General features: G+C 37.0%; 2 protein-coding genes across 2 annotated transcripts in view; one reads left to right on the plus strand and one right to left on the minus strand.

Annotated features, from left to right (window-relative positions):
- pcsk1nl (proprotein convertase subtilisin/kexin type 1 inhibitor, like) overlaps positions 1 to 4,273 on the plus strand; it is a 9,575-nt gene extending 5,302 nt beyond the window's left edge. The window contains exons 2-3 of the mRNA XM_016234058.1: positions 2,384 to 2,901; positions 3,659 to 4,273. Coding sequence (XP_016089544.1) covers positions 2,384 to 2,901; positions 3,659 to 4,052 — 912 coding nt within the window. The 3' untranslated portion in view covers positions 4,053 to 4,273. The remainder of the gene's footprint in view (positions 1 to 2,383; positions 2,902 to 3,658) is intronic.
- A 2,912-nt stretch (positions 4,274 to 7,185) lies between these two features.
- Positions 7,186 to 11,263, minus strand: LOC107552174 (lipoma HMGIC fusion partner-like 3 protein). The gene is made up of 4 exons (XM_016234011.1): positions 10,852 to 11,263; positions 10,255 to 10,488; positions 7,845 to 7,908; positions 7,186 to 7,761 (listed from the first exon to the last, which is right to left on the minus strand). The coding sequence occupies exons 1-3, from the start codon at positions 11,261 to 11,263 to the stop codon at positions 7,883 to 7,885; spliced, it is 672 nt and encodes a 223-aa protein (XP_016089497.1). The 3' UTR covers positions 7,186 to 7,761; positions 7,845 to 7,882.
- Positions 11,264 to 13,726: the final 2,463 nt, after the last annotated feature.

A 13,726-nucleotide genomic window follows, 5' to 3' on the forward strand; every position in this document is an offset into this window, starting at 1 on the left:
ATCGTGATATCAATTTTGGCCATATCGTCCAGCCCTACATAACAAAACTTTAGTTGAAAATACCAAAATAACTGTAATCAATTGCAGCATCTATAACAATTTTTAATTAATGTAATCTACGATGGCTACACCAAAGCCCCGCCCACCACAAACACATCACCTGTCAATATAATAAATCAATGGAACAAATCTAGCAGCACCATGGTTTTTTAACAACAACAACAAAAGTTAAGCTGAAATGACCAAAATCCATTCAAGTATATGTAACAATTTTAATTAATTTCACAAAGCTATGGCTTAACAAAACCAAAAAAACACTCAAAGACACGTTACCTGTCAATATACAGGTGCATCTCAATAAATTAGAATGTCGTGGAAAAGTTCATTTATTTCAGTAATTCAACTCAAATTGTGAAACTCGTGTATTAAATAAATTCAATGCACAAATACTGAAGTAGTTTAAAGCCCCGTTCACACCAAGAATGATAACTATAAAGATAACTATAAAGATAACGATATTAGCGTCCACACCAGCGAACGATATCGTAGGTCTGGACGATATGGCCTAAATTTATATCAGTTAAAGCATCTACAACTATTCCTAATTAACGTAATTTCACAACTCTACCGACGACAAAACGTCACCTGTCAATATAGCAAATGAACGGAACAAATCTATCAGCGCCATAGGTAACTTATTTGCACAAGAATGGAAGGCCCCATTCCATTACCATCTACTTACCAGTGTGCAGACTAACTTCATCCTCCACTCCATCCTTCAGTAAATTCATATCGTTCCGTCTAACTTGTTTAGATCTCTTTACCGGCTCCTAATCCCACGTTATGCGCGCCAACGGTTATACTGACAGCTAGCCGATTCATTTTAATGTTTTGAATGAAAACGCGGTTGACGCTGCGTCATTTGAATATTCATTCTGATTGGCCAGTTTAATAACGAGAGGCGATTTTACGCCAACAGCGTATTAAAGAAAAATATTTTCTATTTTATATGCTTCTGAGGTATACACGTTATTAGATACATTAATTAAAACAAAAAATAAATTACTAAATCACTTTCGTTGTTCATTTTTAAAGGGGTCCTATTATGCTCTTTTACAAAGTCTTGATTTTGTTTTGGGGGTGTACTGGAACAGGCTCTCATACTAGGTTGTTCGAAAAACACATTCTTTATCACATATTTTACATTATTACAACACCTCTCTCCCCAGTCTGGCATGAACTGCTCGAATAGTTCCTGTATCAAATGAAGGCCCGCCTTCTGAAAGACGAAATGTGCTGTGATTGGTTAGCTGGGCCAGTGTGTGCTGTGATTGGTTAGCTGGGCCAGTGTGTGTTGTGATTGGTTAGCTGGGCCAGTGTGTGTTGTGATTGGCAGCACTCGGCGCCTGGTCGGGAAATGTCACGCCCCTTACCATAGCCGCCTGCGAGCTTCAGTGTAAATATTGCCTCAAAATCAAATCAATTTGAGTGTGATTTAAACCCGGATGATTGTAATCCCTCTAAGTTCATCTGCCTTGGGAAAGCTAGCGTGTCTCCGACATAGTGATAACACTCGTTGCCTTCTCTAGTGCAGCTCAACCAGGTCTCGTCCCATTCGTCGATATTTGTGATATCACAAATCCCGGAAAATATACGTTGTAGTCCAAACGAGTCGTTCGTTGTAGTTTCTGAAAAGTGATTTCTGTTAAATAAAATATCTCCTTTTGAATTGGACTTTGAGCTTTGTAACTTTGCAGATCTTTTTTATACTCAAACAGCAACATTACAGACTAACTAAAGTTGAAAAAGTGAAAACGCATAATAGGACCCCTTTAAGAGATTTTTGACTTATGCTGCTTCTATATCTGACAGGTAGTAGTGTTATTTTAAGTGTTGTATTTAAAAGTGTTTACAGCAACTTTAAACAATGTTTTATGAATTAGAAAAAGCTTTGTTGTTCAATATAGGGTTTAAAATATGGGTAGTTGACAAATAAGAATATATATGTAATAGTCATATAATACAAGCCACCTTTTTTGACCATTTTTAATAAATAATTATTTTAATGTTGTATATGAGGTCGTAAAAGCTGCATACACAACTCAACGCATCGCATGTATGTTTGTTCTGAACGTTCAGAAAAGATCATTGAACATTATGAAACAATTTGAACTGGAAAAACATTTGCCCTGCTCTCTGCACAATATCCAACTCCATTCATAAATCAAATCTGTCTTTGCATACTGCCATATTTAAGAATACAAATGAGTATAAATAAAAGTTGTCGGTACCAAACTGTGCACAAAGTTGTTTAACATAGAAACAAGACATTTTTCACCAATCATCTGTTTGATTTCTTTGCCTTCCGCTCTGTATTTGTCAGCCTCTCTCTGCCATGCGTGGAGGAGGTGGAGTCCGTCTGCGAAGAGACTTGCGGGATTCAGTGCCCTACGAGGCCCAGATGATGTCTTACCCCGCTGCTGACTTCAGGAGGGGAAGCAATGATCTGTACTACCAGCCAGAGGTCTTGAGAGCTCGAGGTCTTGGACAAGCCCTCCAGCGACTGGTGGAGAACGATCAGAGGCGGGAACAGGAAGCAGCTTATCTGGCGTCGATGCTGCGGCTCCTGAACGAGGCACAGAATAACGGACAGGGCAAACCTGAGGAAGAGGAGGAGGAGGAGGGTAATTTCCAGGGCCCGTACCCTCCGGACTACGATGAGACCGAGCAGGCCGTGAGCATGGCCAAGCCTCAGGCTTCATGGCAGGGCCTTCTGGATCCTCAGCTTACTCAGGCTCTACTCAACCGCTACAAGCAGGAGAGACTGATGCAGGCTGGACTCGCTCCGAACACCAACAGGATTCCTGAGAGAGAGCAGGACAAAGACCAAGAGATGCTCAGGTAATGAAAACATGTCATTCGCAAAGAGAACAGTACCTCAGATGCAGGGTTATAATAACAAATACTATTAAAAACATTTGAATTGAATTCTTTTTTTACAGTCTAGGATTGAAATAAAGCTAACTAAAATAAGCTAAAACACTAAAAGTAATAACTGTAAATAAATAAAAACTACAACTGAACTAACCCTAACCGAAACCCAAATAGAAAAGCACAAAAACAAAATTACATGTATATGAAGATATTGTACAAAAGCTAATCAAAAATTCTTAATAAAAATATAAATATTAGATAAAAAACTTAAACTAAGATTAGAAATAATAAAAATGACAAATGCATAACTAAATTACAACGAATACTAACACTGAAATGAAAATGAAAATTGAAAATGAAGAAATCAAAGAGCATTCAAAATATTAATAATAGCCTAATATAAATATTAGATGTAAAACTAAATAGTAATAAACACTAATAAAAAAGACAAAATACACAAATACATTTATTAGATGGAAAACCTAAACTATTAAAAAAAACTAATGAGAAAAGCACATAAAATTACTAAAAAGGTCATTTAAAATATTAATAAAAATTAGAAACAATATAAATACTACTACAATTATACTGTTCCAAAAAATGCAGTTTATTAAAAAAAAAACATTAAGACAACCTTTTTTTGGGCAATAGCATATGAATTGTGCCATGTTAATTTCAAGTTGTCTTTAAGCAAACATACTACAATTTTTATGTATTATTAAAGGTACCTTGTTGAGAAGATCCTCTCCAGCTTGGCATCGGGTGGCAATCAGGGAGGCCCTTCAAACCAGCGTGCTAAACGGGACCTGAGCGCTGTGGCCAACATGGAGCAATCTCTAGGACCCGTCCTAAAACGCTCCCGCCGGTCCCTGGACTCCGCCCCTGGCCCCTCCCCCCAGGTCGAGGCATCGCTACTGAGGGTGAAACGGCTCGATGACGATGTGGACGACGACGAGGTCGCAGGGCAGAGCAACAGAACACCACACGTCGGCCTGCAGAGAATGAAGCGCATAGACACTGACCTGCCGCCCCCCAAAAAACACAGCCGCAAGCGCAGAGCCCTGACCTATGACCCCGCTCTGATCGCACAGCACATCCTGCAGTACCTGCCAGCCTAAAGAGTACGAGAAAGTGAGAGGAATAACAAGGAAACGTTTAGGGGAAAATAGAGGAAAATCTAGACAGACAGAGGGACTGCAACATTTTACTTGCTTACAGATACGCCAGCGTTCATTGTCATCTGCCTAATTCTAATCAAGGCCTGCTTGCCGAGGTACTTTGATATGATGTTGCTCTGTTTCAATGTTATACTATAATAAATCCCACACACATAACAGCTTATGGAATATGCTTTTTGTTTATCTTCTTTCTGGCTACATTATACAGTATGGAAGGCCTTTTCTGCCCAAAAAATTTAAAAGGTAATGGATCATATCTCACAATTCTAACTTTTTTCTCAGATTATATCTCAAAATTCTGCCTTTTTTCTCAGATTTCTGAGTTTACATCTCACAATTCTGAGTCTGATTGCAGGATATAAACTCCCAGTTCTGACCTTCTCGCAATTATGTGTTTTTATCTCACGATTCTGCCTTTTTTTTCTTTCTTAGAACTGTGAGGTATAAACTCGCAAGTTTATATCTCCCAATTCTGACTTTTTTCTCTGATTTCTGAGTTTACATTTTGCAATTCTGACTTTTTTTTCTGAGAATTGCTATAAAGTCAGAACTGTGAGATCGTAAGTCTCAGTTACCTTTTTAATTTTTTCATTCCATAGTACAGGCATTAAATAACCTTACTGACATGGAAATTAGCATCAGTTACTGGCTTGCACAAGCAGCTCATCGCTGTTTTTGTCAGAATCAACAGGATCAAGGTCACACTAATCTTTATTACAGACTGAGATGGTTTTAAATGACGCTTCACTATAAATAAGATCTGTTGAAATGCTGTTGATAACTCACTTGGTCCTTAAAAACAAAACCACAGCTTGACCAGCATTTAGGTGATGTTTTGTCACCCAGAATCCCTGAGTTTCTCAACAGCTGAAAGCAGCATGACTGTGCTTCTACAGAGATCCAAATATATCCGAGTTTTGCTACAGCTGTCAGTGGGTTTGGAGACACTCTGATTCATATTGTGAGCAAAGCAGCAGTAACTATAACAGCAGGCTCACTCTGTATTTCTGCTGTGTAACTGAATGGCAGCTCTATATGGAAAATAAAGTGATTTCTGGGATGCTATATTGATTTTTTTTTTATGTGATAGCCATAAATTAAATAGTTATCAGGAGTAGGCCATTGATAATTATAAACATTATATAATCTAATTTACTTAAACTACTGTTCAAAAGTTGGCGGTCAGAAATTGGTATTTTCATTTACATTTATTCATTCGACAAGCTTTTCTTCAGCAGGAATGCATTAAATTGATCAAAAGTGAGAGTAAAGACATTTAGAATGTTACAAAAGATATCTATTTCAAATCAGTTATTTTGAATATTCCGTTCATCAGAGAATCCTGAATAAATGTCTCATGGTTTTCACAAATTATATACACAAAATAAGAGCTGTTTTAAATTGTAATAACATTCCACAATATTAATATTACTAATTTACTGTAGTGTTATGAAATATGCCTTGAGCAAAATAGACTTCTTTCAACGTTAAAAAAATCTTAAGACTCCAGCATTTTGAACAGAAACATTTAGATCCAAATGGCAATGAATCTAAACCGAACATCTCAAACTGCTTAAATAATTTATATCAGTCTATTTCACTTACTGTGTGAAACAGGCCTTATACGTTATATTTACAGATTTGTGAATCAGATCAGTTGATTTTTTGACATTGCTTTTTTCTCTTTTCTTTCTTACAAATGATTGAGAAACAAAAATGATTGAAATCTATTTATTGCATAATATATCTGGTACAGGTTGAAACAGCACAGCATCAGATCAGCCTGTCTAAATGTCAAACCTGCTCTAAGTGAGTTTCCCGTCCTCTCTTTCTCTGATTGGCTGTCTAAAGTGGTGTACCATCTTCTTAGTGTCATCCTATTCAAGCTTGATGAAGTGTATTTTGTCCCTTGACTTGGCTTCGAAACATTCTGTCTGATACTAATCACTGTCCCAACTTCTTGCCCTCTGGGTTTGTAATCTGACAATTATGAATTTGTGAAGGAAATCGTGGTTCTTAGTATATTTAAATGCTTTTCGATATTTGTGCAGTTATAAAATCTTGTACAAAAATACATATCTCTGCACTGCGAGTTTTGTCAAACAACAAAAATCACTGTAAGTGCTAATAAAGTGTATGTGAACACCAATATTTTGTTTAGAACTTTGCATTGCTTTTACAGTGGAAGTGGGTTAGAAATGACCTCACATTTAACATTTAATGCAACAGCTTGATCAAATCATAGCCTATTAGAATTGCATCTAAACATCTAAGACAATGGCTGAAGATAATTACAAATACAACAGTGGCATGCAGCGGAAGTTGCAATCAACTTTATTACCGTATTGTAAAGTATATCCATGTGAAAAGAGAAAAGAGGCAGATCTTAAAGGAATAGTTCACCCAGAATTTAAAATTTGCCTTGGATATCCTCAGGATATCCAAGATGTAGATGTGTTTGTTTCTTAATCAGAACAGATTTGGAGAAATGTAGCTTTGGATCCACCAATGGATCCTCTGCAGTGAATGGGTGCCGTCAGAATGAGAGTCCAAACAGCTGATAAAAACATCACAATAATCCACAAGCAGTTCACATGAATCCAGTGCATCAATTAACATCTTGTGAAGTAAAAAGCAGTGAGTGTCTGTAGAAAACGTTAAGGCATTTTAACTTTAAAATGTTGCTTCTGGACAAAATACCAGTTCATAATCCATAATAATGCTTCCTTCTGTCAAAAAGTCCATCTCCAACAAAATATTTGTTTAGAACTGTTTTCGCTTTTAAACGCTTCTTTGATCTGTGCATATTTCTCTCCTTATTCAGACGAGACAACTTTTTCACTTAAAAAAAGCAATATGATGATATTAGCCATGGTTAAAAACATCTTAGTAATGGATTTGTTTCTTACAAACACTCAGCTTTCGCTTCACAAGATGTGCTTCTGGAGTGGTGTGGATTATTGTGATGTTTTCATCAGCAGTTTGGACTCTCATTCTGACGGCACCCATTCACTGCAGAGGATCCATTGGTGAGCAAGTGATGTTGAAGAAACAAACTCATTTAGATCTCGGATAAGGAAATAAATAGGCACATTTTGATTTCATGCCAACTATAAATATGAACAATTATTTAGCCTAAAGATGATCAAATCAGTAAATCCACATGTTTAAGACTTTACTGACAAAGAAAACAACAGTATTATAATGCTGAATATCTACCTACATTTCACTCCAGTCCTCATCTAAAATTCATGCACAAAAACATCCAGAACACGGAATCAAACATCACAGTTAATCCTCTAAACATCCTTTAACTGAAAAGCACATTGATGTGATCTGTGTGTGCGTCGCAGCAGGTCACAGACACCTCGACTGTACCTCCACTTGGAAATGCACTAAAGAAAATGGCCTTTCCTCTTCTCTATTTAGAGCCGCCATTACAAGATCAGAGTAATGTTCCTCCGCCAGGGGAGAAAGGACTCGGATACTGTTGCCAGGTGACTGTTTCTATGCAGACAGGTTATGTAAGCAGAATTCACAGGATGATGACATCATGCTGAGGGGGAAGAGATCAGCATCTCTTCACACGTTTTATGTCATCATTATTTGTCGAAAGAGAAGTGCACAAACGACGTGATGAAACAGCCACCTGAGAGGGTGAGAAAGAACAGTGAGATGCAGAGGATGCTTGTGCCAGAAAAACAACCCCCAGAGAAACCAGACTACTCTTACCAGCCGTTTCTGACTGCTGAGAACAGCTCAGGCCTGTTTTATGCTGTCAGTAACAAGCCAGTCACTGAGAAGAGAGGAGAAAACAACATCACATGATTCAAATATCTGTGTGTAGAGAATAACATAAAAATGAGTGTAATTAATACTATACTAAATTAAGAAAGATAATCAAGCAAGCAGTGCAGCTTCACTCAGTACCACAATATCACAAATTCATTATATAAATATATATATATACAGTGGGTACGGAAAGTATTCAGACCCCCTTAAATTTTTCACTCTTTGTTATATTGCAGCCATTTGCTAAAATCATTTAAGTTAATTTTTTTTCCTCATTAATGTACACACAGCACCCCATATTGACAGAAAAACACAGAATTGTTGACATTTTTGCAGATTTATTAAAAAAGAAAAACTGAAATATCACATGGTCCTAAGTATTCAGACCCTTTGCTCAGTATTTAGTAGAAGCACCCTTTTGATCGAATACAGCCATGAGTCTTTTTGGGAAAGAGGCAACAAGTTTTTCACACCTGGATTTAGGGATCCTCTGCCATTCCTCCTTGCAGATCCTCTCCAGTTCTGTCAGGTTGGATAGTAAACGTTGGTGGACAGCCATTTTTAGGTCTCTCCAGAGATGCTCAATTGGGTTTAAGTCAGGGCTCTGGCTGGGCCATTCAAGAACAGTCACAGAGTTGTTGTGAAGCCACTCCTTCATTATTTTAGCTGTGTGCTTAGGGTCATTGTCTTGTTGGAAGATAAACCTTCGGCCCAGTCTGAGGTCCTGAGCACTCGAGAAGGTTTTCGTCCAGGATATCCCTGTACTTGGCCACATTCATCTTTCCCTCGATTGCAACCAGTCGTCCTGTCCCTGCAGCTGAAAAACACCCCCACAGCATGATGCTGCCACCACCATGCTTCACTGTTGGGACTGTACTGGACAGGTGATGAGCAGTGCCTGGTTTTCTCCACACATACCGCTTAGAATTAAGGCCAAAAAGTTATATCTTGGTCTCATCAGACCAGAGAATCTTATTTCTCACCATCTCACAACTCCATGCGGGCTTTCATGTGTCTTGCACGGAGGAGAGGCTTCCGTCGGGCCACTCTGCCATAAAGCCCCGACTGGTGGAGGGCTGCAGTGATGGTTGACTTTCTACAACTTTCTCCCATCTCCCGACTGCATCTCTGGAGCTCAGCCACACTGATCTTTGGGTTCTTCTTTACCTCTCTCACCAAGGCTCTTCCCCCCCGATAGCTCAGTTTGGCCGGACGGCCAGCTCTAGGAAGGGTTCTGGTCATCCCAAACGTCTTCCATTTAAGGAATGGAGGCCACTGTGCTCTTGGGAACCTTAAGTGCAGCAGAAATTTTTTGTAACCTTGGCCAGATCTGTGCCTTGCCACAATTCTGTCTCTGAGCTCTTCAGGCAGTTCCTTTGACCTCATAATTCTCATTTGCTCTGACATGCACTGTGAGCAGTAAGGTCTTATATAGACAGGTGTGTGGCTTTCCAAATCAAGTCCAATCAGTATAATCAAACACAGCTAGACTCAAATGAAGGTGTAGAACCATCTCAAGGATGATCAGAAGAAATAGACAGCACTTTTTTACTTTCAGCTTTAATTTTAGTTTAAGTTTTAATATATTTGTTAATATTAGATCGTTTTTATAAATATTTCTGTATAGCTTTCATTTATTTTATTTCAGTTTAGTTTTAGTCATTTTTATTAAATTAAGAAAAAGAATCAAGCAAGCAGATTTAAGAGTAAAAAAATGTGTTTGTATATTTGTATTACAAAAATATTAATTTGCCAACATTTATTATATTACAGTATTTGTCAATATAAAACCAGTGTTATTTTAGTATCATATGATTATCATAATATACAATCATAATATTTATTAATATTTTAAATTAGCTTTTATTTTCATACTTTCAGTTTTCATCTTAATTTTAAAGTTGGTAATATTGGTTGTTTTTAATATTTCTATTTAGCTTTAATTATTTTTTATTTTGTTTTATTTTATTTATTTATTTATTTATTATTTGTTGCCAAGGTGACATTTTTTCTTTTTTTACATTTTTACATTTACAAAAATGTAAATTTTTCATCTAATATTTATATTTTATTTTATTTCAGCTTTATTTCAAATTTACAAAAAAATATTTTTAGCATTTTCAGATTTATTTATCAATAACACCACTGAATAAAACACAATTCCATTTAATATGTTAAACATAAACATGTCTGTATATTTATTGTAAAAATATTTTCTGTATCATTTTAGAGAGAGAAAAATATGGTTCAGTTTCAAAATCATTAACTAACTAAACTCTACTCTCTTAAAACAGGCAGTAAAACATTCATTGATTTTAGAGATTTTAGCAAGAATAAGTGCAGCATTTACCATCACCATCCTTGGTGTCTTCTGGCAGCAGAGCATCTTGGCGATTCCCCAAAACAAAAGCCAGAGTGGCCAGTATGCCGGCGTCCAGCACCCCCAGCATGGCCAGTATGTACGCCCAGTGCACAGAGCAGTTCCCCGGGGAGAAACTACTCACACGCTCCCCACACAACGCCCGCATCTCAGCACACACCCAGGAGTCTGGGAACAACACACACGCCAGCGCCAAACAGAAGCCTGCGCCACAAACACACACATGCCGCTAGGAGTAATGTACTGTCTAACATGTTTAGTTTGGATTTCAGGTCATGAAAAGCTCATTTTCATGAGAAGAGATTCTCAATATACTACAGCTTTGCAGAGAAATGTTTCTTGAGCACAAATCAGCATATTAGAATGATTTCTGAAAGATCATGTGACACTGAAGACTGGAGGAATGATGCTGAAAATTCAGCTTTGATCACAGGAATAAATTACATTTTAAATGTAATACAGTTTACAGTTCTTTAAAATTCAAAAAATATTTCACGATAATGCCGTGGTTTAAATACTGTATTTTTGATGAAATAAATGCAGCTTTAGTGAGAGATCAGTTCTCACCTGCTGTGAGCTGCAGCCGAGCACAGATCTTATAGACGGTTGCTGCATTGCAGAATCTGAACAGACACAGACAGCCCACGCTGGCCCACACCATGGTGAGAGACATGCAGACCCGCACAGCGGGAGACTGGAAGGCAGGGAGTGGGGTTAGGGTGTGAAGAGACCCCCGGCATTCTGGGACAGGCCAATCCGTCTCCATGCAGACCTCAAAGAGGCCCCCGGTCGGAGGAGCCAGACCCCCTCCTCGGTAGTGCAGCTCTCGTGTGCCCACCCATGACGGCTGGATGAGAATGACCACCTGGATCACGGCAAAGCAGAGCGTGCTGACGGCCCACAGCATGCCCACTGCCCGCGTGCTCCGGATGAACTCAGTCTGATACAGACGGGCCACCTCAGACGAGTGCTGCTGCATGCTGGAGACAGTCAGCACAAAGATCATATTAGTATCATTGAGATAACTTTACATTTTTATGTTTTCTGTTTTCTGTTTTCATTTTAATTTTAGTTAAAGTTTTTTATTATTTTTTATGTCTATATAGTTAGTCGGTTTATATAGTCTGTTTAGTTATTTTAGTACAAAGGTAACTTAACTGAACATGAGAAATAAAAAATAGTTGAAATAAAAGAAATAAAATAAGTTTAAGTTTTTTTTTATTTAATATTATTTCTGTAAAATTTTTCATGCAACTAAAAATTATATTTAATGGTTTTAGATTCAGTTAACTATTAAACCCTGTTTCAAAAAACACTGGACAACATTTTTGCTTTTATTTATTTATGGTCCTAAAATTCATGTTACATAGTTTTTATGGTAACACTTACAATAAGGTTAGTTAATGTTAACACACTAACTAAAATGATAATAAAATTCATTTGTTGCCAAGGTTATTATAGTAAACTAAATTAATTTAAAAAAATTGTTACTTTAAATAAAATATTTAAAAAAACATACCACTTGTTTTATTTCAGCTAGTTGCCAAGGCAACATTTCTTATTTTGATATTTTGAACTATATACTATAATAATTTAAAATGTCAATTTAAAACAGAAAAATAACTAATATAAACCACATATGTATATACATTTTTTTTTACAAAAATGACAAATTATATAATAAAATATAATATAAATGACAAAAAAAATGACATAATAAAAATGACAAAAACACAAAATGACAAAAACTAAAATGAAAGCAGAAAATAAAATAAAAATATGAACTAATTTGAACTATTAATAAAAACCATTAAAATAAAACTATTATTAGTTAGTAAAAATACAACTCTTACTTTGTGTCATCTCAGGCCTATTAAATAATATTAACAGATACAATTTTGATCTTAATAGTATATTAGATGTTAACATTTTTAAATTATTTAGAATTGTTAGTTTATGTTAACTAATTAATTAATGTTAACAAATGCAACCTTATTACGAGGTGTTACTGTATTATATGGTACTTTAGGGTAATATCATCTGTACTTTTTTGTGCTTCACATTTATTTACATTATACCTTAAAGAATACCATGCTATTACAATGAAGCATGTCCTTAAAAAAAACATGGTATTACCATGGAAAAATGCTAATACCATGGTCATTTTTAACACAAAAACATCAAAACGCATTTCAAACTATAAAAAGGGACATAATAAACAGCTGAGAGAGCTGATGCCTACAGGACAATGACCTGAAAACCTGATCTCAACCTGGTGAACGATGTCAAGAGATGGATGAAGGGAGATTCACCTCTCTGCTCTGGCTGATTCCAGGTCTCTTCCTCCCACCACAGGAACTGGGTGACAAAAATCTCATTAAAAATGAATGGCTTAAGAGCAGCCTCATGTAAAAATGTAGGAGTGAGTGACATTCATTCTTCTCCTCCTCTTCCTCCCGGTGGGATCACGGCAGGCTGTGCAACATTAAAAACAGGCCCACGCCGCTTGCAACCATCTTCCTCGCACATATGGAGGGAGAGGAGAGTGAGAGACGGGAGGGGGAGTGCAGGGCCATTCTGATTGGGAGGAGGGTCTCTGCACACACACGCACACACACACACACACACACACATACACGCACACGCACACAGACACACACACACACGCACACAACTGTATTTGTATTAACTAATGTAAACAAAGATCATTGTTTGTTCATGCTAGTTAACTCATTAAATGACACCTTATTGTAAAATGTGACCAATTTTTTATTTGTGAACTTATGTTCAGCTGTTCTTTTTAATAGTCAACTTATTTCTGGTCATCGTCATAAAAGCTCTGTAAACACTGCCACAGACACGAAGATATCTCTTTCATTTCATCACGCTGAATGCTCACTCAAAACTGACGCAATCATCACGTTTTCAGACCATTTAAAGTTTTATTTTGACGTGACACAAAGTAGTGATATCTAAGCGGGAGAGTTGTTTCCTTACTTTATGATTAGTCAATAATGTCATCATTTTCTTCATTCAGACTGAGCGCTCGCACGAAAAAAAGAGGCGGGATTTATCACACGAACCAATCACATCCAACCTTGACCGATCATATCCAATTATAGCACGATGGAGGCATTGCCTCCTCTCACGTGATTTTCCTCCATTCATCTCAATGAGGCTCCAGAAAAGTCAAGGCACGCTAAGGGTCTCTGTAGAAAGTCAATGGACTGAAGGGAGGCAAGCCTCCGCTGTAACTTTACCTGCGGGTGTCGCTTTTGGACAGTATTACTTTATAAAAACTAGTGACTTTTAGACTTTTAATATCATATTTAGTCATATTTGCACTGTTTTATTTTTGAAATATCGATTATTTTCTCATCCAACTTTTTGAGGAGACACTGCCTCCCTTGCCTCCTCGGAGGAAACGCCCCTGATATATATA

The sequence above is a fragment of the Sinocyclocheilus grahami genome, unplaced genomic scaffold (genome assembly GCF_001515645.1).
Source record: "Sinocyclocheilus grahami isolate Dianchi unplaced genomic scaffold, SAMN03320097.WGS_v1.1 scaffold442.1, whole genome shotgun sequence".
In the NCBI taxonomy this organism is placed as follows: domain Eukaryota; kingdom Metazoa; phylum Chordata; class Actinopteri; order Cypriniformes; family Cyprinidae; genus Sinocyclocheilus; species Sinocyclocheilus grahami.